Source organism: Erpetoichthys calabaricus, chromosome 13 (assembly GCF_900747795.2).
Source record: "Erpetoichthys calabaricus chromosome 13, fErpCal1.3, whole genome shotgun sequence".
Classification (NCBI taxonomy): Eukaryota; Metazoa; Chordata; class Cladistia; order Polypteriformes; family Polypteridae; genus Erpetoichthys; species Erpetoichthys calabaricus.
The window spans coordinates 4,094,363-4,120,736 of NC_041406.2; the positions used below are offsets into that span (position 1 = coordinate 4,094,363).

At 40.3% G+C, this 26,374-nt stretch overlaps 1 protein-coding gene across 3 annotated transcripts in view; it reads left to right on the top strand.

Annotated features, from left to right (window-relative positions):
- The window catches only part of atp2c1 (ATPase secretory pathway Ca2+ transporting 1), a 130,421-nt gene that overhangs the window by 50,287 nt on the left and 53,760 nt on the right, over positions 1-26,374 (top strand). For all 3 annotated transcript variants that reach the window (XM_028817894.2, XM_028817892.2, XM_028817893.2), the window contains 5 exons: positions 2,483-2,572; positions 2,666-2,701; positions 8,126-8,187; positions 13,099-13,207; positions 15,848-16,003. In XM_028817894.2, coding sequence (XP_028673727.1) covers positions 2,483-2,572; positions 2,666-2,701; positions 8,126-8,187; positions 13,099-13,207; positions 15,848-16,003 — 453 coding nt within the window. The remainder of the gene's footprint in view (positions 1-2,482; positions 2,573-2,665; positions 2,702-8,125; positions 8,188-13,098; positions 13,208-15,847; positions 16,004-26,374) is intronic.

Here is a 26,374-nt window from a genome sequence, read left to right on the forward strand (position 1 = left end):
ATGGAGCCATGTAGAATGACTTCATGGTCTGCCGCTGTGATGAGCAACGAGACAGCAGTCTGTAAAGCTGTTACGGTATAGTATGGTCTCATTTACCAGACTTGAGTATTATATAAAATTACAAATGCATAAAAAAAAGATATTCACACACATATCTGCTGTTAAGTTGTGTGTATTTTGTGCAGACATTTATATATTGGGGCATTTGTATGTATACACATTGTATGGGTGCCTGTGTGTGTGTATTTGTGTGTATAAATAAAATATGTATGTATTGTAGTCAGATGAGGAATCATAAGTCTGTCAGTCAGTCATTTTCCAACCCAGCCAGCACAGGGTGCAAGGCAGGAACAAACCCCGGGCAGGGCACCAGTCCACCACAGGAAATCATAAGTCTGAGTTGGTAAATGCTGTGGTGCCAACCCGGTCATCCGTGTTCACTTCAAACAAAAATAAATGCAAAAGTACAAGCGCTCGTTGGTGTGGAGGCAATAACAGTAAATGCAAACAAAAGTAGCCAAAAAACAGTCGTCCGGTTCCTTATTGACTCAAGTCGGTCAATCGAGCAGGACCTCAATTCCTTCAACCCCGTGACTTATAGGCAGGGGACCAGAAGGGGCGTGGAGTCAGGTGCCCGCACTGGGCGTGTTCTTCACGCTGTAGAAGGAATAGGAGAGGGCATGATTAGTGACAGCTCCCCACTCGACCCAGGATGCTGTCACTTACCTTAGAGGAGCCCAGAGCGTGTTCCTCACGGGCGCATGTGTGACAATGTGTGTGTCGGTCTATCATTTTGTCTTTTTAATTCACTGTATCTCTCTCACTATCTATCAATATGTGTGTGTGTGTGTGTGTGTGTGTGAGAGAGAATATACTGGGAATTGCAGTCCAATTATGTAGTGCTGCTACAAGCCTCTAATTAAAAATATAAATATATCTTTTTCTAATTTCAGGTTAATTTTCTCCCATCCATTTCCTCACCGTGTAACGGTCTTGTATATTGATTTTCTGTTGGTGTAGTAATCTTTTAAAATAATGTCTCAGTAAATAGACGTGTAGGCTAACTGTGATGAATGAGTGAGACGACCTATTTAAGTCTTTTACCAGAGTAATGTGCAGGTCATGAACCAGTCTTGATTAGTGTTTAGATGTTCATAGCTTGTGGCACTCGGCTGGTGGTGGTACCCAGCCGGGACGCCAAGGAGGACCAGAGGAGGGCTTGCGCCTCCTCCAGACCACGAGGGGGCGACCACCCTGGTTGCTTTAGGGACCACAGTTAGAGAGCTTTGAAGCTCAGCCCTGTAGGGGCCCGTGGTCACCGCCAGGGTGTGCCCCGATGCCTACGGAGTCCTGAACCTCAGCACTTCCGCCACACCCGGAAGTGCTGGGAGGAAGAGGTACGCAGCTGCCGCCACACTGGGGAGTGCCGGTGGAAGATTGTCGGGAGGCGCCTGGAGCACATCCGGGTGGCTATAAAAGGGGCCACCTCCCTCCATTCGAGGGCTGGAGTCGGGGGGAGGAGCAGGACAGAGCTTGGTGGAAAGGGTGGAGGCGGTGAAGAAGGCAGAGTGAAAGAGGCCTGGACTTTGGGGAGTCTTGGGGGTTTGTGGTGCACTTTTTCTTGTAAATAGTAACTGTAAATAAACATATGGTGGTGCTTAAACATGTCTACCTGTCTGTGTCTGGGGCTTATTCCACAAGCTGAAGAAGAGATCCCACAGTGGGACTCTCACTAGTCTACAGGACTACAACTTGCCCGAAGAAGGGGCCTGAGCTGCCTTGAAAGCTTGCACATTATAATCTGTTTAGTTAGCCCATAAAAGGTTCCATTTTGCTTCACTTGTCATTGCATCCATAATGACTAACACGGTACATCGCCCTACTACTGAAGGAAAATAGGAAAGACGAACATTAATACATTGAAATTCCCATTAGCAGTGTTACAGCGATTGATTCTCTGTGATTCTGAACTAAAAAAAGCTACTTCAGATGCACTGATGTTAGAGGAAGTTGAAAGCGGCCATTATCCCCCCTTCATTTTCATGGCTTATCTTTGATTTTGATGCCAAGACAGTCAATAGTGTTATCAGGGATTTATTCATGAGCCTCTGCATCTGAATATTTCTCTTTAGAAAGTAAATGTAAGAATCTTCTATTTGTCTGGTTGTTTACTTTAGTGAGATTATAAAAAAGGAGTTGAAGTGAGCAGCATCTTCACTGTAGGATTCATCAACTTACTGTAGATTCCATTTATGCATAAAGCTGAAAGATACTGAATAAACTTCTAAATTCATAGATTTTACATAAAAATAATTAAATAAACTTTACCTGCATGAACTCCCTTGAACAGATTTGCTCTGCATTTTCCCTTTCCGTCCCTTTAAAGTCTGTGATTCTCTGTAGAGCTGAGGCTTTTAAGAGCTGGCTGTGTAATCTGAGCCATACCAACATCTGACTAACATTCTGAATTGCTTTCTTCCAGTTTAAAAACCCACTCATTATGCTCCTGCTGGCATCCGCTGTTATCAGCGTCTTAATGCATCAGTTTGATGATGCCGTCAGCATCACTGTGGTAAGAGATGCATTGAAACTTATTAGTCCTTATTAGCCTTAAAACGTTGTAATATGAGACTAGTTGACTGAAGTGTTTTTCTTACCATTTTAGGCAATCATTATCGTCGTCACTGTTGCTTTTGTACAGGTGAGTGTTTAATTTTTATTTACATTATAGCTGTGTCGCCCTCTGCACTCGGGTCCCAATTCAGGTGGTTCGTCGTGTGGTGGGTATGTGCTCCAAGTCTTTGTATTCTGGGGCTACTGGTGTGTAAATATGCCTTCCTAGATGTTTCTTTTTTCAAAACTTTTTAATGTATACTCCGGCAGTGTGGTGTAATGGTTAAGGTTTTGGACAGGACTTTGTGTGTTCCAGTCCTTTTGCTGACACTGTGTGACCACAAGCAAGTCACTTCACATTCTGAAAAACCAAAAGAAATATAACCAGATAAATAAATCAGCCACATAATAAGAAGTAATAATTGTAATCTATTAATATTGCAAAGTGATCTAAAATCAGGTTTTAGATTGCTTTGTGATTCATTGTGCTTTGGGGAAAGCATTCAGAAATGACAGCCTAACTGGTACATACCAGTACTGGTACTGACATACAGACTGGTGACTTTAAATTACCAATATCTGTAATGGTAATAAAGTCTTTGATTGTAGAGAAGTAATTTAATGGTGTTAACGTTCTAAATGTTACAACAATGTACACCTATAATGATAATTATTGTAACGTTAGTCCCTTATCTGTTGGGAGGGGCAGGTGTGTTTCAGAAGTTGTCAATTTTATGGGTTCTGGAACAGTAAGAGCCTAGAGTTTTGCATGGGTGCAGTCATCGGGCTACTCTGTTGGTATTCTGCTGAGCTTCCACAGGTTCAGGTAACAAGATGTCCTGCAGATGTGGGTAAGTGTGTCTAGTAAGGGGGTGTATGTTCCTTGGGTAGATGTTCTTTTGTAGAAGTGTGTGAAAAGATCAGACACACTTAAAAAAGGTTTGGGGCAGCCTCTCGTATATTATCTCTGGCTGCAATGGGTTTTGAAATTGAGACTGAAGTGTCTCTGATGGAGTCCAAACAAGAGCTGAGGATGGTTGAAGAAGATGGCGGTTTTAAATGTCCAGACAGGAAGTGACATAGGTGAACTGGAACTGATGGGTTTCTGGCGTCATACCCGGAAGTGACGTTCTTCTGGGTGTCTGAACTGGAAGTGATGTTTTTCTGGGCGCTGAAACCAGAAGTCACACTCTTCTGAGCACTGGAACCGGAATTGACATCTTCAGGGTTGATTCAGATAGGTTTTCCCATTTTTTGGTCTGCACAGACAACAGAAGAAGGTTTAGTGCACCCCGCCCTGGTGTGGAATTACTTTCACTTGGTCCATACAGCTCCCTCCTATTCATACGTGTGTGACAAGTGCAACTCATAGCTTAAATCTGTATATATAACCATGATGCAAATATTAAGACAAGAGAAATTTGGTACAAAATGATATACAATACAATACAATTCAATACAATTTATTTTTTGTATAGCCCAAAATCACACAAGACGTGCCGCAGTGGGGCTTTAACAGGCCCTGCCTTTTCACAGAAAACCTTGACTCTCTAAGTAAAGACAAGGAAAAACTCAATGGAAGAAACCTCGGGAAAAGTAATTCAAAAAGAGACCTCTTTCCAGGTAGGTTGGGCGTGCAGAACAGAACACAAGTAATCCTCAATACAATATAATAGTACAATTGAAATATTACAAGTACAGAGCAGAATTCAACAATAGATGATATTACATAATACAATTTGGATTTGTTGAATGTATATATACATATATTCAACTTGCTATAAATTGCAGCCTTCGCGCCAAATATATGTTCTACTTTAATCATTTATTCATACAAATACAGTACAGGCAGAAGAGAAGTTATTGATTGGAACAAAGCAATGGTTGTTCAGTTCTTTCAGTGGGGGTCACTGAAGACTGCAGGACATTCTTCTTGGCACGGAGTTGACATCATATATCTGTGCAGCGGGCTTCAAGCTCTGAAGCATTCTGACAAATCTTAAACACCCTCACATTTAGCATAGTCAGCGAGCTATTTGTGATCAATTTGATATGTGATTGGGCTCTCTGAGGCCCCAGTGTGGCACATATTTTCCCTGTGTGCTCATAGTGTACCTGCTCAAATCACTAACCTCCATTCACAGTTCTTGCTATACAGTATTTGTTACAGCTGCCTGAAAAGAGATTTCTGCTTTCTGCATGTATTTGGATTTGATATACTTTATTAGTCCCTGAGGGAAAACTGTTTTTTTGCATGACCTTTGAGGGTCAGAGCACAGGGTCAGCCAATGTACAGTGCCCCTGTAGCAATTTTCATGTATGCTGGCATAATTTAGCTCACAAATTCACCCACTGCATGGGTTTTGAGAGGAATAAAGGAAACACGACTTGCAGGTAACCACAAGCATGTTATCTGAGATTAATGTCAAAGGATTGATAAGAGTAATTAGTAGGAGTGGACATTCTTATTACATTTGTATTCTAATATGATATACAAATGATGCATAAAAGCTTCCTCCATTTGCTTTTAACAATTTTTAAAAGATGTACTGCATCACTTTTTTTGATAATTTGGAGGTCAATTCCATTTTTCAGCATACAAGTGAAGGGGCCTCATAGATGACAAGTTCTTTCTCCAAAGAAAACATTTAACTGTACTTCTCTAATTAGGTGTATTAGTCATAATCATAAAAAAAGTAAATGAGTAATGGATGCATTTTTGCAGTACCCGAATTAAAGTGTCAGCAGTCGTCTAATGTGACATAGCCTTAAGTCATATTGGTCATTGTTTTTTTGGTGCTGTCTGATTTCTTATGTGCAGATTAATTACAGTGAATCTGTAAGTATAGAAAAATGCCCAAAAAGCAAATGTTTATTTTAAATACTGTGTTGTATTGTTTGGTTTTACAGATCCTTATGTGCTTAATCAGTAATTAGAAAGAAATACACGTAGCTGCTCAAAATTTTTTTTAATTAGCTAGTACTTTTTTTTTTTTTTTTTTAATTTGACTCAAACAATTTGCAGAAGTTTATTATAAATTGCATGTCTTCAATGCAAGAAATGTGCAAGCCACAGCAATTAATCTATATATATATATATATATATATATATATATATATATATATACATATATATATATATATATATATACATATATTATAGTCATTTAGCCCGTTACAATAACGGGCGCTAGAACAGTAGTGCATAAACATTAGTAGGAACAGTCTATATTAAATGGCAAGGGACTTTGACCTCATTCTTTTTGTTGGTCGTATTTGTCTTTCTTTCAGCCTTTCTTTTGTTGATGTTTACTTGCTGAGCTGACTGTTCTTCGTGGGCTGCCGCCGTGTATTGTGTGTCTTTAATTTTCTGTGACTGTAATACTGTCTTGTACGGCTGTATTCAATAAGGGCGCGCACAAAAAGGCGAGCTTCAAAAGGGCGACCTCAAATGAGCGCAGCGAATAAAGGCGTTCGTAGATAATTTAGTTCAAATGGCTCTGGAATATATGAAGAGCAACAAAGGTGCAGATCTTTATTTTCGCGCACCTTTATTCGCTGCGCCCAATTGAGGTCGCCCTTTTGAGGCTCGCCTTTTTGTGCGCGCCCTTACTGAAGGATGCCTGTGCGCGCCTTTATTGGAGGATACCGTCTTGTACGTCCGCTGGCTTGTACGTCTGTAATATACCTTTAATTTTCTGTGGCGGTAATACAGGCGTGCGCGTCAGTAATATGCCTTTAATCTCCTCTGACAGTAATACTGGCTTGTATGCGGCTGTAATATGCGTCACTGTATTGTGTACCTTTAATTTCCTCTCACAGTAATACTGGTTTGTATTTCTGTAAAACGCCTCTAACTTTCTCTGACAGTAATATCGCGCATCGCAACGTGCCCCGCGCATGCGCACTTCATCAGAAGACACCCACACCTGGACGCACATAGGGATTTTATATATAGATAGATATATATATACTAAGAAATGGTTTTAAAATTTCATGGTCCAAGCGTGAAATTTCTTATAGTTTTTTAGACCTGTTTCTAGGTCTGTCCGCTTTCCACGAGAGACTTGCTTAACGGATTTAGATCAGGTTTTTTTCTATAATTTGCTTGAACATTCCATTGATTTTGTGACTTTCTCATTGCGCTAAGTATCATAGTTTGCTTACGGTACCAATTTATTAGCACGAATCCGACAGAGACTCATCGGGCTGCGGGGAGAGGGACAGGGCACTCCTCACTCACGCGTCTGTCTCGGGCATAACCTTAACTCTGCTTAGTTAGCAAATGAGAGAACTACTTAATGGATTTAGATCTTTTTTTTTTCTATAATTTGCTTGAACATTCCAGTTGATTTTGTGACTTCTCTCATTGTGCTAAAAATCATAGTTCTCTTGCAGTAGCGATATATTTGTGCTAATCCGACACAGAGGCTATGGGCTGAGGGAAAGAGTGACGTCAGGAGTAGAGACTCCTCACTGTCCTGTTTTACTAATATGTGGGCGAAGCTGTGGGGGATGGCTAGTTATAAAATAAAAAAGCTTGAAATGTAATACATATTCAGTAAATGGATGTAACAAAAAGCTTAAACTTTCAATATATATACTGTATTTAATGCAGTATATATACAGTAATACAGTATATATACAATATATATACTGTATTTAATCATTTAATATATATACTGTATGTCGTAGGTGCCAGGGAGGTAGGACTGGGATCCAGAAGGCCGTAATGCATGGACTGGGTGAAATGGCTTACTGGGAGCAGTTAATTCCAACATTTAGCAGGTGGCAGTGTTCCTCAGAGCTGAACCCAATCAGGACGCCCACAGGGCGGCATGGGAGTTGGAGTACTGAAACGCAACCCTGTTAAGGTCGACTGCTCTGGTTTCTGCACAACTCGGAACTCCAGATGGCTTGGGTGTTACCCTGGAAGCAGTTCCGGGTTGAACTTAAAAGAGAGCCCACCACCTCACTTAATCAAGTCAGAGTCAGAAGATAGTGAACAACACGCTCTTGGAGCAGGAAGGAGAATTTGTGTTGGTGGCTGGTGTTTCTAAAAGAAGACATTGGAACTGAAAAATAATCTTTTATTTGAACTTGGAGTTATGTTTGGGTGTTATTGTGCCTGTGATTTGGGGCACAGGGGCGCCCCCTTGTGATTACAGTGCATACACAGTATACAGCATGTGTATATATAATTGATCAGTGTCCCTTCCTGGTCTGGCTTCTGCTTTTTCCTACTTTTTTGCCATACTGATGCAATTGCAAATGAAATGAAGCTGGGATTAGGTTCTAATCTAATGTTTCTGTGGAGAGCAGTGGTTGGGGTATTTTGCATAAATAATCCAACTCTGAGTGTTTGATGTTTCACCACAATCCACCAAAGATAATGGTTCAGTCCCCGTTTCTTAACTTGCTGTGTGAATGTGAGCACCTTTGTCATACTGTTGAGTTATTTTGGATGGAGCTTAACATCAAAATAAACTATGTTTTATGTTTTTTTAATTAGGAATATCGTTCTGAAAAGTCACTGGAAGAACTGGGAAAGCTGATGCCTCCAGAATGTCACTGGTAAGACAAGTCTGAGGCAGTGCATGAGCGGTCATCACCAAAACATTGTTAATAAGGCCAGGCCTCTACAGAAATTACAAAATAAAACAAATTGCAATCTCTATATGTCAATTATAGTAAATATGTTTAATTACCTGTTTTTATTTTATTTTCCCCATCAAACCTCTAGCATAGTTTTTGTTTCTAATACAAAGACTCTGATTTGAGATATTTATTGGCTTTCTTTTATAGCCTAGGGTCACATGATGTGTTTTAATGTAACATCGATCCAATAATGAATTTTCTTTGTTGTTTGTTTTAATTGGACAAAAGATCATTTGCTTTGAATGAGTTTATGTGCATTGCATAATGAATCAGTGACATTTATCAATGGTGACTGAAACACTCTTGTTTTTATTAGAATATCTATAAAATACTAGCCTAGCAGCAAAGTACCCTTCAGGACAATCTGAATATTTAAATATTTATTAATGACATATATAGTACTGTGTTAAAGTTGTAGGCACTTTAGATAGTTCACTAAAATCTTTCTTTGATGATAATTTGATGTCTTCTGGACTACTGTGTCAGTAGCAAAGACTTTTAGAATTCCTTTTTTTATCTTTTATTTAATTTATTAAAAGCATGTAACGTTCCATACAATCAAGTCAAACTTAAAAACTTAACAGAACAATTCAATTCAACCCCCACCCATGAGAAAGAGAGAGAGGCCAACAACCAAAGTAAAACTTTTGAGAGTAGTAAAGAGAGAATGCAGTCTTTCTCCCCAATATAAGTGCTTATTCTAAAATGTTATTGATGAGATCCTGCTAATTTTTTAAAAAGTTTTGCACAGTTCCTGTAAGTGAGAATTAGATTTTTTCCAGTTTCAAATAGTATAGAACATCTAACCCACTGACTTAACAGATGTGGGTTAGGATTCTTCCGGTTGAGCAGACAAGTCTACATGCTAATAGTGAAGTAAAGGCAATTACAGTTTGTTTGTCCTTCTCCACTTTAAGCCCCTCTGTGAGCCCACCACCAAACACAACTGTTAATGGATTAGGAGGGATCGGGACACCAAGGCTGTCTGATAGGCATTTCAAAATTTTTGTCCAGAATTATGTTAATTTGGTAGGCACCCAAAACATGTAGTCTGTGAGGCTGGAGCTTGATTGCAATGCTCGCAGGTTGGATCTCGCCCTGGAAACATTTTGGACAATTTTAAACAAGATAGATGAGCTCGATAAAAGATTTTAAGTTGATTAATTGAATGCTTTGTGCATATGGAGCTTGAATGAATTCTATGCATGGCTTCCTTCCATTCCTTTTTTTTGAAACATTGAGTAAGGCCAGGTTTATACTTCACGCGACACATGCTCCAGCGGATGCTACTGCTATGCAAGCATTGTACTGTTTATACTTGCACACGTACTTTATGTAAATCTGGAAGAATCCACCAGGTGGCAGTGCGAGATATTATCACGGTGAGAACAGGTACAAGCCGTGTTGTGAACTGCCTGGAACAGCCATTAAATTCCAATGGCACCTTGCCACAATATCTCTGAAAAGGATGTTTAATGATTAAATCCATCAATCTAGGGATGTACCCATTCCAGCTTGCATTGGGCACGAGGCAGAAACAATCCCTGAACGGGGCATCAGCTCATTGCAAAGGTCAATACAAGCACTCTCTCACACACACACTGGTGTCATTTTAGTGTCACCAAATCTGCATATGTTTGGAAGGAAACCGGAGCACACTGTAGAAACCCAGCAGGAAAACATGTCAACTCCAGGCAGGGAACACCAGTGACATGACTCCTTACTGTGATGCAGCAGCGCTACTGCTTCGCCACCATGTCACCCCCGTCTGTGTAATTATTAACAGTATTCATTATTTAAACATTTTATCAGTAAAATGTATCATGCATACTTTAATGTAGTTCATCATGAAAGTGATATCAAGTATAAATCTAAAGATTCTAAATGTGCAGAGAGTTGGAATATCATACATTTAATGTTCTGTTTGGTGGTCTATTGCTGTTTGCCGCTGCTGTCAAGTCAGGAGGAAGCCCCAGAAGCTTGTAGCAATTAACAACTGGGATGACGTTTACGACGGTCTGCATTAATGATAAAGTAAACTATAAGGTTAAAGTGGACATTTCAAGATTAAAGCCGAAATTTCCACTTTAATCACAAAATACACCTTTTCACCATATTTTTTTTTTTTCTCTGTGGCTCAAATACAGCGCTGTACATTCTGTTGCTGTTGTGTAGTTGCAAAAAAAAAAAAAAAAAAAAAGGACACAAAAGATGGTAAGTGAAACTTTTAAAATGTATTGTGTCATTCCAATTGGTAATATGCAACGCTTGAATATTGAAGCACCATGAATGCATTTGTATGTCGGCATTTTATTTCACCACATCGAACCATTCATCAAACATCGAAGTGCGCACATCGATCCCATCGGATCCGCATAGTAGATCGTAAACAGAGACCCTGACATCACATTCCAACGTTTATCACACTACGCCACCCCCCGACTTTTTGCTGGTACTGCAACTTGCGCATGCGTCGTGTTAATTTCTCAAGACCTGCTCAGAGGACGTGTCAGATGAATGCATGGCAACCATGATGCGTGTGCATACACATTCTGTGCGTGAAGTATAAACGAGCTCTAAGAGATCCTTTTCCCACTGTACTCTGGGATCTTTAAAAGGAAGGAAGGGATTGGTTTTATATATCATAGAAATGTTGTCTGAGTCCTCAAGACTGATCAATATCTCTTCTGGGATAGAAATAGGTTGGAGGTGAGGAAAACTGAGCAGATTTCGTTTAGTAAAGTTTCTAATTTGGAGATAGTTGAAAAATTGTGTTGATGGGAAACTAAATTTAGAGTGTAATTGTTCATAGGATGCAAAGACATTATTTATATACAATTCTCTTAATGATTTAATCCCATACGTTTTCCAAACATTAAAAATTGTGTAAGTTTGAGAGGTTGGAAAAAGGTGGTTAACATGTAGGGGTGCCACAGATACACAGATAAAATATTCTCTAACTTGAAATGCTTCCTACATGTACATTGGTTTCATATTTCTTTATTTCACCTTATATAATTTCTTGTATTAGGAATTTGTTAGTTTTCGCATACCTTTTGGAGTCAGAGCGCAGGGTCAGCCATTGTACAGCGCCCCTGGAATAATTGAAGGTTAAGGGTCTTGCTCAAGGGCCCAGCAAAGTAGATAGATACTTTATTAATCCCAAGGGGAAATTCACAAAGTAGGATCTCTTTTGGCAGTGACGGGGATTCGAACCAGCAACCTTCGGGATACCAGCGCAGATCCTTAGCCTCAGAGCATATTCTGAGTGAATGAAATACAATTGGGTTGTTAGTATATTAGAATTCCAAACATTCGTTTTGCCAAAAGTGAAGCAGCACAACAAGATATGGGGATATCCATAAAGAATTAAACTAACACAGTAATTACAGCATTTTTAATAAAATAAATAAATGAACAAAATGTGTCATCTGTGTCGGCATATGGTGCAGTGCTTGATCTAGGTGGTGATGAACAATGACATCATGTGCAGATTAAACCGAAGTGAAGAACTGAAACAGAAATGGCCGTGCAGAGGGAATAAAACTGGGCAGCCAGACTGAAAAGGTGAGGTTGCGGTCGATGTGACAGTTCAATCCACAAATCAAGCTTACTTCCCTTCAAAATCAAGAGACATACAGCACCTGCTATCATCTCAGAACTGACAGAAACCACTGGGAGCACAATGTGTATCAGTACAGTCTGGAGAAGTCGTATCACAAGTGGTCTTCATGGAAGAGTGACCGAAAAGTCATTCCTCTGAGATGGAAATAAAGCCAAACGACTCACCAGCACATGAAAGCACACACACAATTTTAAACTTTTAGTTCAAGCAGAAGGCAATTTGTAGACAGAAGTGCTGGAGAATGGTACATGGGTGAATGTCTGCAGACAACAGTGACGCATAGTGGAGATTCCCTGCAGGTAGGGGGAGCTGCATTTCCACAAATGGAATTGATTCCCCACCCTCACTGCTGAGAACCACAGGCAGATTTTTATCCATCATGCAGTGCCAACAGGGAGACATCTGATCGGTCCCAACTTCATTCTGCAGCCTGACAATGACAAACACACAGCCAACATCAGGGAATCTATCAACAGATGGTCTGGCTGACCTCATAGCTCTGATCTCCACATCATCGAGCCAGTCTGGGATTACAAGTAAGATGGGAAAAGTCAGCAGCAGAACTGGGGCAAGTGAACAAGAGGCATTCAAACACCTCGAAAAAATAAATCTTCAGGACAAGGAAGGCACTCCAGATACTGAGTGCATTGACTTTTTTTTTTTTGTTTACCGTACTTTCTAGAAAATGTATCGTTTCATAAAAGCTATCCATGTGCATTACTGTTGAAAGTACTTCTACTTCACAGCATTTCTTTTGTGTTACTTTATGTGGTTTCAATTTTACACCATCCATCCATCCATTTTCCAACCCACTGAATCCAAACACAGGGTCACGGGGGTCTGCTGGAGCCAATCCCAGCCAACACAGGGCACAAGGCAGGAACCAATCCCAGGCAGGGTGCCAACCCACCACAGGACACACACAAACACACACCAAGCACACACTAGGGCCAATTTGAGAATCACCAATCCACCTAACCTGCATGTCTTTGGACTGTGGGGAGGAAACCGGAGCGCCCGAGGAAACCCACACAGACACAGGGAGAACATGCAAACTCCACCCGGGAAGCGAACTCAGGTCTCCTAACTGCAAGGCAGTTTTACACTGTTTTTTTCTTGTTTTCTTTTTCTCATACTAGAAGGTTATATTTGTTTGATTATGTTAGCTATTAATCTTTGGTTTTTTTTTTTTTTTGATCCAGTGTGCGAGAAGGAAGATTGGAGCATTTACTTGCAAGAGAACTAGTACCTGGCGACACAGTATGCCTGTCCGTTGGAGAAAGAGTTCCTGCAGATTTACGACTGTTTGAGGTAGAGCAGATGTTTCTGTGGGGACAGGTTTATGTTGGGCTTGTCGATTAATTTGTATTTTTTAAGGAGTTATTGTTGACTATGTCAGCATTTCTAATTTTATTTGTTATATCTGTGTGTTATCTGCATTTTTTATTTCAAACCTAATGAGGTAAACGCCAAAAATAAAAGGATTTTTATATACTGTTATTGGCTACACTACCGGTCAGACGTTTTAGAACACCTCACAGTTTAATGTCTTAATGTTTCATGAAATCAAGGCATAGAACAAATAAGTCAAGGAATCATTAAGTGTAAAAAATTGTATTCAAATTTTTGATTCATCAAAGTAAAGCCTGTGCCTTTTGCTGATATAACAGCTAAACTGTGATTACCCTTTTGATTGAGAATGCCAGTCACTCTGTGCAAATCACCAACTATGCCTCTAGCAGAAGAAACCCAGACCATCACACGTCGTCCTCCATGTTTTGCAGCTGGTGTCACACACTGAGGAACCATCACCAACTCGAAGGCATACAAACACCATGAACCAAATATTTCAAATTTTGATTCATCGGGCCTCAAGATTTGCTTCACAGTCTACAGTAGTCCACAGCTGGTATTTCAAGGCCCTATTTTGTCCTTGAAGGATTGGCTTTCTTCCTGCTTCTCTTCTTCACAGTACTAACTGACACTTGCTTTTGTTGACCTGCACTGTTAAGCTGTTGTACTCTGAGACTCCTGTGATCATGCATGCTGGTGACCCTCAGAAACTTGTCTTGGGTTGTGACTTTGGGTCTGCCAGATCACTTCCTATTATAGTTGTAGTTTTCAATTGCTCTTGCATTGTGTAGTACACCATACTCACGGAGACTTTGATTGTCTTTTGCAATATCTCTAAACGAAAGGCCTACACTTCTAAGGGTAATAATGCTCTGTCTCATTTCATTTGTTAATTGGCATTTTCTTTCCGTTATCACTGGAGTATTATCCAAGTAGTACTGCAGAAGGTGTAGTAACATGGTATGTTCCAACTCTGCTTTAACACAAATGGAGGGTTTTTAAGTAATCAACAGAAGTTGGGACACCTGCGCAAATTGTTTGGTTCAACTTGCAAGGCTTCATTTACTTATATTAGTGCAGAACATCTATAGGTTGTAACCTGGTGTTCCCTGACAAAAGCCCGTTTGTAATATTCTGAAATTTCCTTTTTTTCAGTTTTTGCTAAGCTAAACTTAAAATTTAAACCCCTGGCAGTTTACTCCTTACCTTTTTCACCATTTTAGGTCATTCATTGCATTTCAGCTGATTAATTTTGAAGAAAACCTGAGGTGTTCTAGAACTTTTGACCAGTAGTGTATATAACAGTGGTGACCTCACAACAAGGAGCAACTTTACTTTTCATGGGAGATCTCAGATTGTAGCAGTAAACTGTCCAAAGAATACGGTACGGATTGGGACCAATCAAAATGAGTGTAGATGGAAGTCCCAGTTCAGATAGGAAGATGAAACGGTAAAAAGAAAAAGCGTCATTTTTAAGTGTTTTAAGTAATGAGGGAATTTCAGTGTTTGGTACACAGCAGCCAAATGCTTGAAGAACTTGCTGCAGGCTGGGGCACCATGAGCATGCTGGCCAAGGTGACTCTCACAATACGCAGTCACCAAGAAAGCATCCAGATCACTGATGATGTTCAACTTAAAAACTCAAGAAATATATTCATTGTATTTTATTTTTGGTCCATCATTTCTTGACTGGAATTGTACTAGTTATTAATATATGTTACTAAAATCAGCTTTTTCTTTCCAATATATTGTGGCCAGTAGGTGGCGATACTGAGCCCTAAACTTCAAACTCAAGTGCACCAAGACACTTCCGTGTTCAAAACACACATTTTATTCAAGAAATAGCTATGAATGGCTTCTCTTCAGTGAACAAAATATACTACTGAATTCTTACTCCTTACACTCTTCCCTTCTCCCATGCAGCCCTGTCCACCTCCAGCCAGCTCTGACTGACTCCCTAGGTGGAGCAGCTTATTTTAGAGGGGACCCAGGAGTACTTCTGGTGCCATCATTTTGAATGATGGAAGCACTTCCAAAAACGGAGGTCTTCTCCCAGAGATACTCATGCTCCCTGACTGGGCTGACCTTCCAGGTTACAGTACCCAGAATGCCCTGCTGGTGTCCATACTGAGACTATGCCAGAGGAACACTGCCATCCATCATATTGGAAGAAGAGCTGCACTTGTTGAATAGTCTTCCCCCAACCATCCATTATTCATTCACCCTGACTGGGATTTTAACGGAGAGGCACCCCAGCCGGGTTATAGCTCCATGTATAATGTCCAGCCATTTGGGCCTCTTGGTCAGGCCAGGATTCATCCCTCATCCCAGCTGAGGTGCCAGACCAGCCGACAGGACATCTACAATATACGTGACATTTCTTTTTTGGGAGCTTTACGTTTCTGATAGTATTTCAATTATTTGTCCTTCAGCAGTAGCAAAATTGGGTCAGGGCAATTAATCTTAATGTCATTTACTGGATTGAAATTGCTAAGGGCTACTGCTGCTAATAATACAAGCTTATGAATTACTTAACCAGAAATCAGAACTGTTACATTAACCTTAAATTTGCTTATTTTGTGGTGTACCTTTGATTAGGCTGTTGATCTGTCGGTGGATGAGTCAAGTCTCACTGGGGAAACAACACCGTGTGCAAAATCTACAGCTCCTCAACCTGCTGCGAACAATGGTGACCTCACGTCAAGGAGCAACATTGCTTTCATGGGAACACTGGTTAGATGTGGAAAGGCTAAGGTAATGTTCAAGCTGTTCTTGACCTATTTAATTAGTATATTGCAATTCACATTTGTGCTGCTTCTTCCCTGACCTGCAAACTGGCTAATAAATAAATGCATAAAAGGAAATTGTAGTCACACAAGGCATGAAATAATGTAGCGTGTTAAAAACAATTCAGTATGCAGCGTGTCCAGTAAAATGCAAAAATTCTGTATTGAATCTTCATTTTGGTACAAAAGGAGCTGTTAATTTCTGTTTTGAGCATTTTGTGACATTTTTAGGTATTGTTTCTTTTATCATCATAGCAGCACCATCATGATTGGGTTTTCACTGCAGTTACAACAGTTCTGTGGTGTTCTCTTCGATAGCAGCAACCATTTTGTTTACGGCAATGGAGTCTGTTTGCTAGAAACAAGATTGGACATCACAGCCAATCATGACATTGCATCACTATTAAAAACACATTGGGTAAATTCTGAAAAATAAATAAGCATATTGGGGACAGTTAGGAGTAAAGCAACCAAGTTAGTGTGATAATCTTTTGCTTATTTTACTATAGATAGATAGATAGATACTTTATTAATCCCAAGGGGAAATTCACATACTCCAGCAGCAGCATACTGATACACAAACAATATTAAATTAAAGAGTAATAAAAATGCAGGTAAAAACAGACAATAACTTTGAGTAATGCTAACGTTCCCCTGTCCCCCCCCACCCCCGTTCCCCTACCGGATGGAACTGAAGAGTCGCATAGTTTGGGGGAGGACCAATCTCCTCAGTCTGTCAGTGGAGCAGGACGGTGACAGCAGTCTGTCGCTGAAGCTGCTCCTCTATCTGGAGATGATATTGTTTAGTGGATGCAGTGAATTCTCCATGATTGACAGAAGCCTGCTCAGCGCCCGTCGCTCCTCCACAGATGTCAGACTGTCCAGCTCCGTGCCTACAATAGAGCCTGCCTTCCTCACCAGTTTGTCCAGGCGTGAGGCGTCCTTCTTCTTTATGCTGCCTCCCCAGCAGACATCGCGTAGAAAAAGGTGCTCGCCACAGCCATCTGATAGAACATCTGCAGAATCTTATTGCAGATGTTGAAGGACGCCAGTCTTTGACTTTGGTTTTGGGCTTCCACAGTCTGTTTTGGTTTGCTTCTTAATGTTTTCTGACCCCAGCCTGTCGTCATCATTATACACTTCAAGCATACTATTCCCAGTCAACCAGGGTGAGCCTTTAGCGTGAATCCATCCCCTCCAGTCACTTCTATCTTGCACATCAGTCTTTTTCGTGCCTTTTAATTTACTGCCTCCTTCCATGTTTTCTTAGGCTTGCCTTTGGGCCTGGTTTCCACTAACTTGTAAGGCTATGACTTTCTTGATCCACACGTGTTCATCTTTCCTTTCCAAGTGTCCAAACCAGCGTAAATTTGTTGTTTATTTTTTTTTTGTGCTTTTTTTGTTTGTAAATGGCTGTTTCTTCCTTTTTTCTGTCACATCTTCCACATCAAGCAGACTTTGAATTCCACAACAACATTTATTTCTATAGCACATTTTAATACAAATGATGTAGCTCAAAGTGCTTTACATGGAAAAAGACAAAATAAGAATTAAAATAAGGGAACACTAATTAACATAGAATAAAAGTAAGGTCTGATTTCCAGGGAGGACAATAAAAAACTCTAGACGGCTGGAGAAAAAAATTAAATCTGCAGGGGCCACGAGACCACCTGACCAGCCCCCTCTAGGCATTCTACTCAGCATAAATGACCTCAATCAGTCCTCATTGTATTCAGGGTTCTCATGGAAGAACTTGATGATGATGATCATGTGGACTTCTGGCCTTTAATCCATCAATGTAGGGACATCACGGTGCTTTGATCAGGTGGTGAGGGTGCAGATCACCACCACAGAAAACTGGAAAAAGAACTGAAGAGAAAGTAGGGGTTAGTATGAATTTTGGAGCCACCATGAATAACAGTGATAATTAATTGAATATACAGAGCATCTGGATTAAACTAAGATGAAGCTATGAGAAATCCCATGTTAAAGTAAAGTGTTACTAGCAGTGTTTTAAAGTGCTCCACTGTATTAGCCTGGTAAATTCCTATTGGCAAGGTATTCCAGATTTTAGGTGCATAACAGCAGAAGGCCGCCCGCCTCACCACTTCTTTTAAGTTTAGCTCTTGGAATTCTAAGGAGACACTCATTTGAAGATCTAAGGTTATGATTTGGAGTGTAAGACATTACGAAATATACAATGGAGCAGATTATTGAAGGCTTTATAAACCATAAGAAGTATTTTAAAGTCAATTCTAAATGGCACAGGTAACCAGTGTAGTGACGCTAAGACTGGTATGATGTGCTGGGATTTTCTTTTCCTAGATAAGATTCTAGCAGCTCCATTCTGCACTCGTTGCAATTGATTGATGTCTTTTTTGGGTGGTCCTGAGAGGAGTGCGTTACAGTAATCTAGTCGACTGAAAACAAAAGCGTGAACTAATTTCTCAGTATCTTGCAGTGTAATAAGAGGTCTAACTTTTGCTATATTTCTTAAGTGAAAAAATGCTGTCCTAGTAATCTGATTAATATGTGATTTAAAGTTCAGGTCAGAGTCAATAGTTACCCCTAAATTCTTTACAACTCATTCAGTGCTTTCTCAGTGACACGCCAGCCATCCTCATCTCCATTTGCAAAGTCATATTAAGATTATGCATTTTCCAGGTCTTTTTTCTGCCTCTGTTTCCCAATCATACTATTTGGCCACTAAAAAGATATAATCTTGAACACATTTCTTTGTCTGGTGTTCATAACAATTCCAGTAAAAGAGTTGCTTACCATTTGTCTCAGTGAATGTAGATAGCAGGCATACAATTGACGACTTTTTAATTATTTATGATACATCCAGCTTTAAAATAAAAAAGTAAACATGGTGGTTTAAGTTTTGGTGCTGTGCTACTGCCTACCACATTATATAGATATAATAAACATCTTGAGTCATGGTTGGAATTTTTGTCTTTTTTTATATACAAAATTTTAATGAAACCCCAATAAATTAGGGTGAAAATGAAACATAATATTCTAGATAAGTTTCCCCCTCTCTTACCGTACCACCCACTACTTTAGATCCCGAGTTAAGGGCCAAGGTCTAAAAATGACTTCTAATCAGCAGCAGTCACTTGAAATAAGAGTGATGCCTGTCGAGGTTAATCATGTGACCTTAGCTGGCCGAGAAAGCCCATCCTTGAGCCAGTGATCATGCGGCAAGCAGTTCTGTCTTAAAGAGGCTTTAACAAATCTGGGTTCTCCTCTCCCTCCCTACCTCATCATCCTTTGCCTGCCTTATCAGAGAGGTAGTCCGCCTCTTTCGTCAATACAGAATGTTTTGTAGCTCATTAGTGATGTTGACCTGGTGTTTTGTAAGCGCCTTTAATGGAATACTTGACTAAAAAATCCTCTATGCAGTAGTCAACAATCCTCTTTTTCATCTTGTCCACATTAAGAGACAGATTGTTGCACTTGCACCATTCGGCCTATTGTCGTGTCTCCATTCTGTAAGCTGATGAGACCCCCCACTGTTGGGTCATCCACAAACTTAATGATAGAGCTGTATGTAGCCATAGAATTGTGAGTCAGCAGAGAGAGCAGAAGTGGGCTGAGTACATTGTCCTGGGGGACACTACTGCTCAGCATGGTGGCACCGAAGATGGCGTTTCCTACGTGGATTGTCTTGGGGGTCTCTGTCAGGAAGTGCAGGATCCATTTGCATAGAGTAGTGTTGTAGCCTAGCAAACTCAACTTGTATGTTTCTTTTACTGAGAAGAGGCTTCTAGATTAGTCTGTCATAATCACCAAAAGTTTCCAATTTTGCATTAACCAACACAAGATCCTTTCAGTTCGTAATTTTTCTAAATAGTGTACAAAACTGAACAAGCCCTGTCTTTGAATGTTACTGAGCAGGCTTTGTCTTCTTTTATAAATGAAAATGACATTATTTTCAGGGGAGAGTTGATCTGGAAGATAGCCTTGACCTTGATGCACCCACTTACACAGCACTTAGAATGATTTGTGTTGCTGTTTGGAATTGTGTGCTTGTGTTTCTTACCTTTTATTGAGTTTATCTGTTTCTGAAGTAGTTATTTATTCCACCTCTTAATGTTCACATAGTGCATTTACCTAACAGGTGAGTTCTTGGGTTGTGCTGTTTTCATCAAGCTGTTATTCGTGATACACATAACGGCCTCCATTATGCTTTAGGTATGCGACAATGCAGTTTATCAAGCAACGTGAAGCACTGATGTGATGGCGTAAAAGAGGATGCAGCACACTTGTAAAATCTCTTTCCAACCCCACCCTTACCATGGATAATATGTTGCAATTCCACACGCAGGCAGTGTGGCGTACCAGTTATGGCTTTGGACCTCAAACCCTAGGTTGTGGGTTCAAATCCCACTGCAGGCACCGTATGACCATGAGCAAGTCACTTCACCTGGCTGTGCTCCAACTGGAAAGCAAAAGAAGTGTAATTAATTGTATCTCCGATGTTTTCAGTTGGCCTGGACAAAGGCATGAGTCAAATAAGTAAATGTAACTGTTATCATGCTTATATAAAAGTAACCATTCTTACAAGCAAGAGGTCCCAGTTTTGTACTGCCTGGCAGTAAGCCCCCTTCTAAAATGAATCTGGAAGTCTGTCAGCAGCGTGCTGAGGAAAGATAACACAGCAGCTGATAAATGAGGCCACTAAAGAAATGCTTATCCAAAAATAGAGGCTAATCGTTAGTAAAATAGAGGCTGTCATTAATAGTACTTCTGCTGCTGGCCTTTTCAAGGCCTGGGACCTGCCTTGCTCCTGCAAGCCTGACGTGGATTAGGGTGGATACATTAATGGAGTGCTGGCACTGCTGGTGTGTGAATGTCTGAGTGTGCAGGCACAAATGTTATGAGCGCATTTTCATCACCAGGCAGCAGTAGACAATAACAGGGCCGTCCAGGCAAAGTCATTCTGATAAATGAAGTGTGGTTTCTTCTAGAGGGCATTTGCAGTGATGACATTTCTCAAAGTTCAGACTCAAGTTAGTCACATGTGTCTGGTGAGTCATAATGAATTTTAATAGGATACACTTTATTTTATGCTGCCATTCCTAAATATAACTTTTGAGCTGATCTACAGTGTTGAGGATGTGGTGCTATGGTCACGGCTAGTCTGTAACATTTATTTATCTTATGTAGAGGTGAGATTTCATTGTTGATGACTACACTTGCATTCTAATGGTAGATGACGAATCAGGGCTCTCAGATTTCCGTTTCAGATTTTCCTTTTATTCCTTTTTGCTCTGCTGATAGTCTTCTCACGTTCATACCTGGATATTTTTGTTCACTTGTCCTGCAGCAGATCGAGCACAACAGCCTTTGTCTTGAATGGTGTTATTTATTCATTTTAACACCAAAGTGTTTGATTTCAATATAGCTTATTATTCCTAGCTATGGATATTTAACCATTTAATTTAAACTTTCACAAAACTGTGTGTAATAACGGTCCCTTGAAGAGTCATAAGATATTTTTCAGGCAGCCATTTTAGTATAATAATAATAATACATTTTAATTATAAACACCTTGAGCATGGTAAAAGCACTTCTTATTCTTTCGGCTGCTCCCATTAGGAGTTGCCACAGTGGATTATCTTCTTCCATACCTTTCTGTCCTCTGCATCTTGTTCTGTTACACCCATCACCAGCATGTCCTCTCTCACCACTTTTCCTCTTCCCTGACAGCTCTATCCTTAGTACCCTTCTCCCAATATAATCAGCATCTCTCCTCTGCACATGTCCAAACCAACGCCATCTCGCCTCTCTGACTTCATCTCCCAACCGTCCAACTTGAGCTGACCCTCTAATGTCCACATTTCTAATCCTTTCCATCCTTGTCACACCCAAGGCAAATCTTCACATCTTTAACTCTGCCACCTCCAGCTCTGTCTCCTGTGCCACCGTCTCCAGCCCATATAACATACCTGGTCTCACTACCGTCCTGTAGACCTTCCCTTTCACTCTCGCTGATACCCGTCTGTCACAAATTGCTGCTGATATGCATGGTAAAAGCACTATAAAACTATATAAATAAAATGTATTATTATTACGAGTATAGTCAATAAACTGTTGCTCAGCAAAGCCCAAATGGTTTACAAGTTTACAACATGGATATTCTTTATTGTGTGTCTACAAAGTATAACTTTAAGAGCAAATGTGTGGTTAGAGTTACCTTTGTTTACCTTTTGGGGTCAGGCTTACTTTTGTAATACATAGAAAAAAATTGAATCAACCAACAGCATTTGATTCTGAAGCTACTACACTACAAAAGTGGTACAGCAGGATTAGGGAGGCTTCATTCTACATTCAGTATATCAGTTATATATTTCAACTTCACCATCTACATCGCTTCCACCATCCTCACTTACTGATTGCCTTGCTGAGATCAAGTCTTGGTTATCTTCTAACTTCTTGCAGTTGAACTCTAATAAAACTGAGGTGCTTCTTATGGGCATGAAATCTGCAATAGCGAAGGCATCAAAGATCTCAGTATTAATAGACAACACATCTGTTACCTGTACAGATCAGATAAAAAGCCTTGGTGTAATTCTGGACAGCACGTTGTCTTTCCAGTCTCACATCAGTTCTGTTACTCAAGCAGCTTATTTTCACCTGCGAAACATTAATCGCTTGCGTCCATTTTTGTCAAATCACTCTACTGCCATTTTAGTCAACAGTTTGGTCACCTTCCGCCTGGACTATTGCAACTCACTTCTCTTTGGTCTGGCCCAAAAGTTATTACATAAACTTCAACTTGTTCAAAATTCGGCTGCTCGTGTAATTACTAAAACACCCAATTCTGATCACATTACACCCGTTATTCAGCAGCTTCATTGGCTGCCAGTAAAGTTTAGGGTCAGCTACAAAATTTTAGTCCTTACATATAAGGCCATTCATAATCTTGCCCCCAAATATCTCTCACAGCTCCTACAAGTCATTAAACCCTCTCGTATGCTCAGATCCTCTTCTTCCATCAACTTAAATAATCCACCAGCACGTCTTGTTACGATGGGATATCGAGCATTTAGCAGATCGGCACCTTCCTTATGGAACTCATTACCTGCTTATCTTAGGAATATGACTACCCTTCACCAATTTCAGGCTAATCTTAAAACTTATCTGTTCAAAATTGCTTATTCACTGTAATTGTTATTGGTGTTTTATCTGATGTTTATTTGGATTTTAAATTTTCTAGTCATTGAATGTTTATTTTTTAATCTGATTGTACAGTGACCTTGAGTTTTTTGAAAGGCGCTCCAAATAAAATGTATTATTATTATTATTATTCCAGTGCATAACACCAAACACTAAATGAGAAAAGTGGTCTGTCTTATCAGTTAGTGTGTTCACATGTACTTCAACCACTCAGGTTAGGAGCATGCGCTGATACAGCACATTGCCGTACCCACCACATGATGAACCAACTCAGGATCCCAGATTGGGACCTGAGTGTAGCCATGCAACGGGTGACACCTCAGCACCACAAAAGTTCAGATGAGATGGATAGATAGATAGATAGACTTTATTAATCCCACGGGGAAATTCACATACTCCAGCAGCAGCATATTGATAATAACAATATTAAATTAAAGAGTGATAACAATGCAGGTATACAGACAGACAATAACTTTGTATAATGTTAACGTTTACCCCCCCGGGTGGAATTGAAGAGTCACATAGTGTGGGTGAGGAACGATCTCCTCAGTCTGTCAGTGGAGCAGGAAAGTGACAGCAGTCTGTCGCTGAAGCTGCTCCTCTGTCTGGAGATGATCCTGTTCAGTGGATGCAGTGGATTCTCCATGATTGACAGGAGTCTGCTCAGCACCCGTCACTCTGCCACAGATGTCAAACTGTCCAGCTCCGTGCCTACTATAGAGCCTGCCTTCCTCACCAGTTTGTCCAGGCGTGAGGCGTCCCTCTTCTTTATGCTGCCTCCCCAGCACACCACCGCGTAGAAGAGGGCGCTCGCCACAACTGTCTGATAGAACATCTGCAGCATCTTATTACAGATGTTGAAGAATGCCAGCCTTCTAAGGAAGTATAGTCGGCTCTGTCCTTTCTTACACAGAGCATCAGTATTGGCAGTCCAGTCCAATTTATCATCCAGCTGCACTCCCAGGTATTTATAGGTCTGCACCCTCTGCACACAGTCACCTCTGATGATCACGGGGGTCCATGAGGGGCCTGGTCCTCCTAAAATCCACCACCAGCTCCTTGGTTTTGCTGGTGTTCAGTTGTAGGAGGTTTGAGTCGCACCATTTAACAAAGTCCTTGATTAGGTTCCTGTAATCCTCCTCCTGCCCACTCCTGATGCAGCCCACGATAGCAGTGTCGTCAGCGAACTTTTGCACGTGGCAGGACTCCGAGTTGTATTGGAAGTCCGATGTATATAGGCTGAACAGGACCAGAGAAAGTACAGTCCCCTGCGGCGCTCCTGTGTTGCTGACCACAATGTCAGACCTGCAGTTCCCGAGACGCACATACTGAGGTCTGTCTGTAAGATAGTCCATGATTCATGCCACCAGGTATGAATCTACTCCCATCTCTGTCAGCCTGTCCCTGAGGAGCAGAGGTTGGATGGTGTTGAACCATCCATAGAACCAGTGTGAGGTTTTTTTTTATGGTGGCTGGAGTGCCAATTCTTCCACCAACCCCTAGGTTTTCCCTGAAGGTTGGACGGCATACATGCAGGGCTGGATGCAGATTAGCGTCCTACCCAGGACGGAGCAATTGCAGGTTAAGGGTATTGCTCAAGGACCCAATGAAGTAGAGTCACTTTTAGCTTGATTTCTAAAATGACAAGTAAATTGATTCAGATTAAAGAAATTGTGTTATTGGCCTCTGAGAAACCAGATTATTAGAGTTAGAGTTCTCTGCGAATAATACTATTATATGTCCATGCAAACCCTCAACTGGGTGACTGTTAAGGATTTTGTAGTCTGCGCATGTCCGTTGCAGTCTGTCAGCCTTCCGCATGTATTTGCTTCACACACACTTTCAGCAGCCACGGGTAGAAGTGTCCACAAAATACATTTCTACAAATGCTCATGTGATCATATTATTCCTTCTCCTGGCTGAAATAATTGGTCTAAACATTTGAAAATCAAAAAATTTGTGTTGATGAGCTGAACATAAAGTGCTAAGATCAGCAACACAATCTCAAGAGCAGCAGGATAACATGTTAAAAGTAACGTATAGGGCTGGGTATTGGCACTGATATCCTGATTCAATTCAATTTCAATTTTTTCTTGATTGATTTAGCGTGCACTGACATATTTATTGGAAGTGCTGGGTTTTTTTTTTTTTTATAAATGGTGATTACTCATCCATGCATTGAGAACATTAACATAATGTGACAAATTTCGGTAACACTTTATTTGAAGGGTGTCTACAGAGTGACTTCACAACATATGCATAAGGATGGAATGACATTTAAGAAGCAATACTTGATTGATAATGGGTTACTGGCAGTATGTGGAACAAAATACCATAGCTCTTTTTAAAATCTTTTTCACAACACTGCACTCATTCAAGATTCACCATAATTGAACTAACAGTGTCTCCACATCAGAGTCCTCAAATATTATGGGGGCTTCTTGTTTTAATACAATGCAATGGCATCTACTGTATAAAACATCTGTATCATCTTGCGAGTAATATTATAAAATAATCAAATATTGCTTCTTAAATAACAAGTATGTTATACAGTAACTTATTCATGTGTTGTGAATCATCATGTAGACACCATTCAACTAAACTATTACTAAACTGTTTGCCAAGTTTATTCCCCTGTTAGACATTTAAAGTAATCCTGAATTAGTCAGAATTAAAGAAACAGCGGGAAGACTCGTGTCTTTGTATAATTCTACAAGTTATACACATCTCCAGTTGCTCAGTGACAATAATTAAGTCATATAATTGTGAAATGGTTGAATTTCTTGGTTAAGTTAAGATAGGTTTTGTAATGCAGTCCATGTGAAAGAGTAAGCACACCCCGTAAAATATATCTGCACGTCAAGATTCACCCCCAATGATCAAGGAAGGTCCAATCTAATCTAAAAAGATATCAAAGCGCTTCCATCTGGCAGTTTCCACAGTCCTAATTACTGGGTGCCCCACGAAAAACTGAACCATCTCCGACTCCAACGTTGACATACATTTCTTAGCCCATACATAAAATGAAAGATATGCAATACAAAAATCCGATTGCTTTTGTTTGAAGGAGCCAAGTGCAATAAAATACACGTTTTTCCTTGTCGTTGTCCCTCAGTTCTTGGACACAAGTCTTTCTCTACGGCTTCATTTGTAG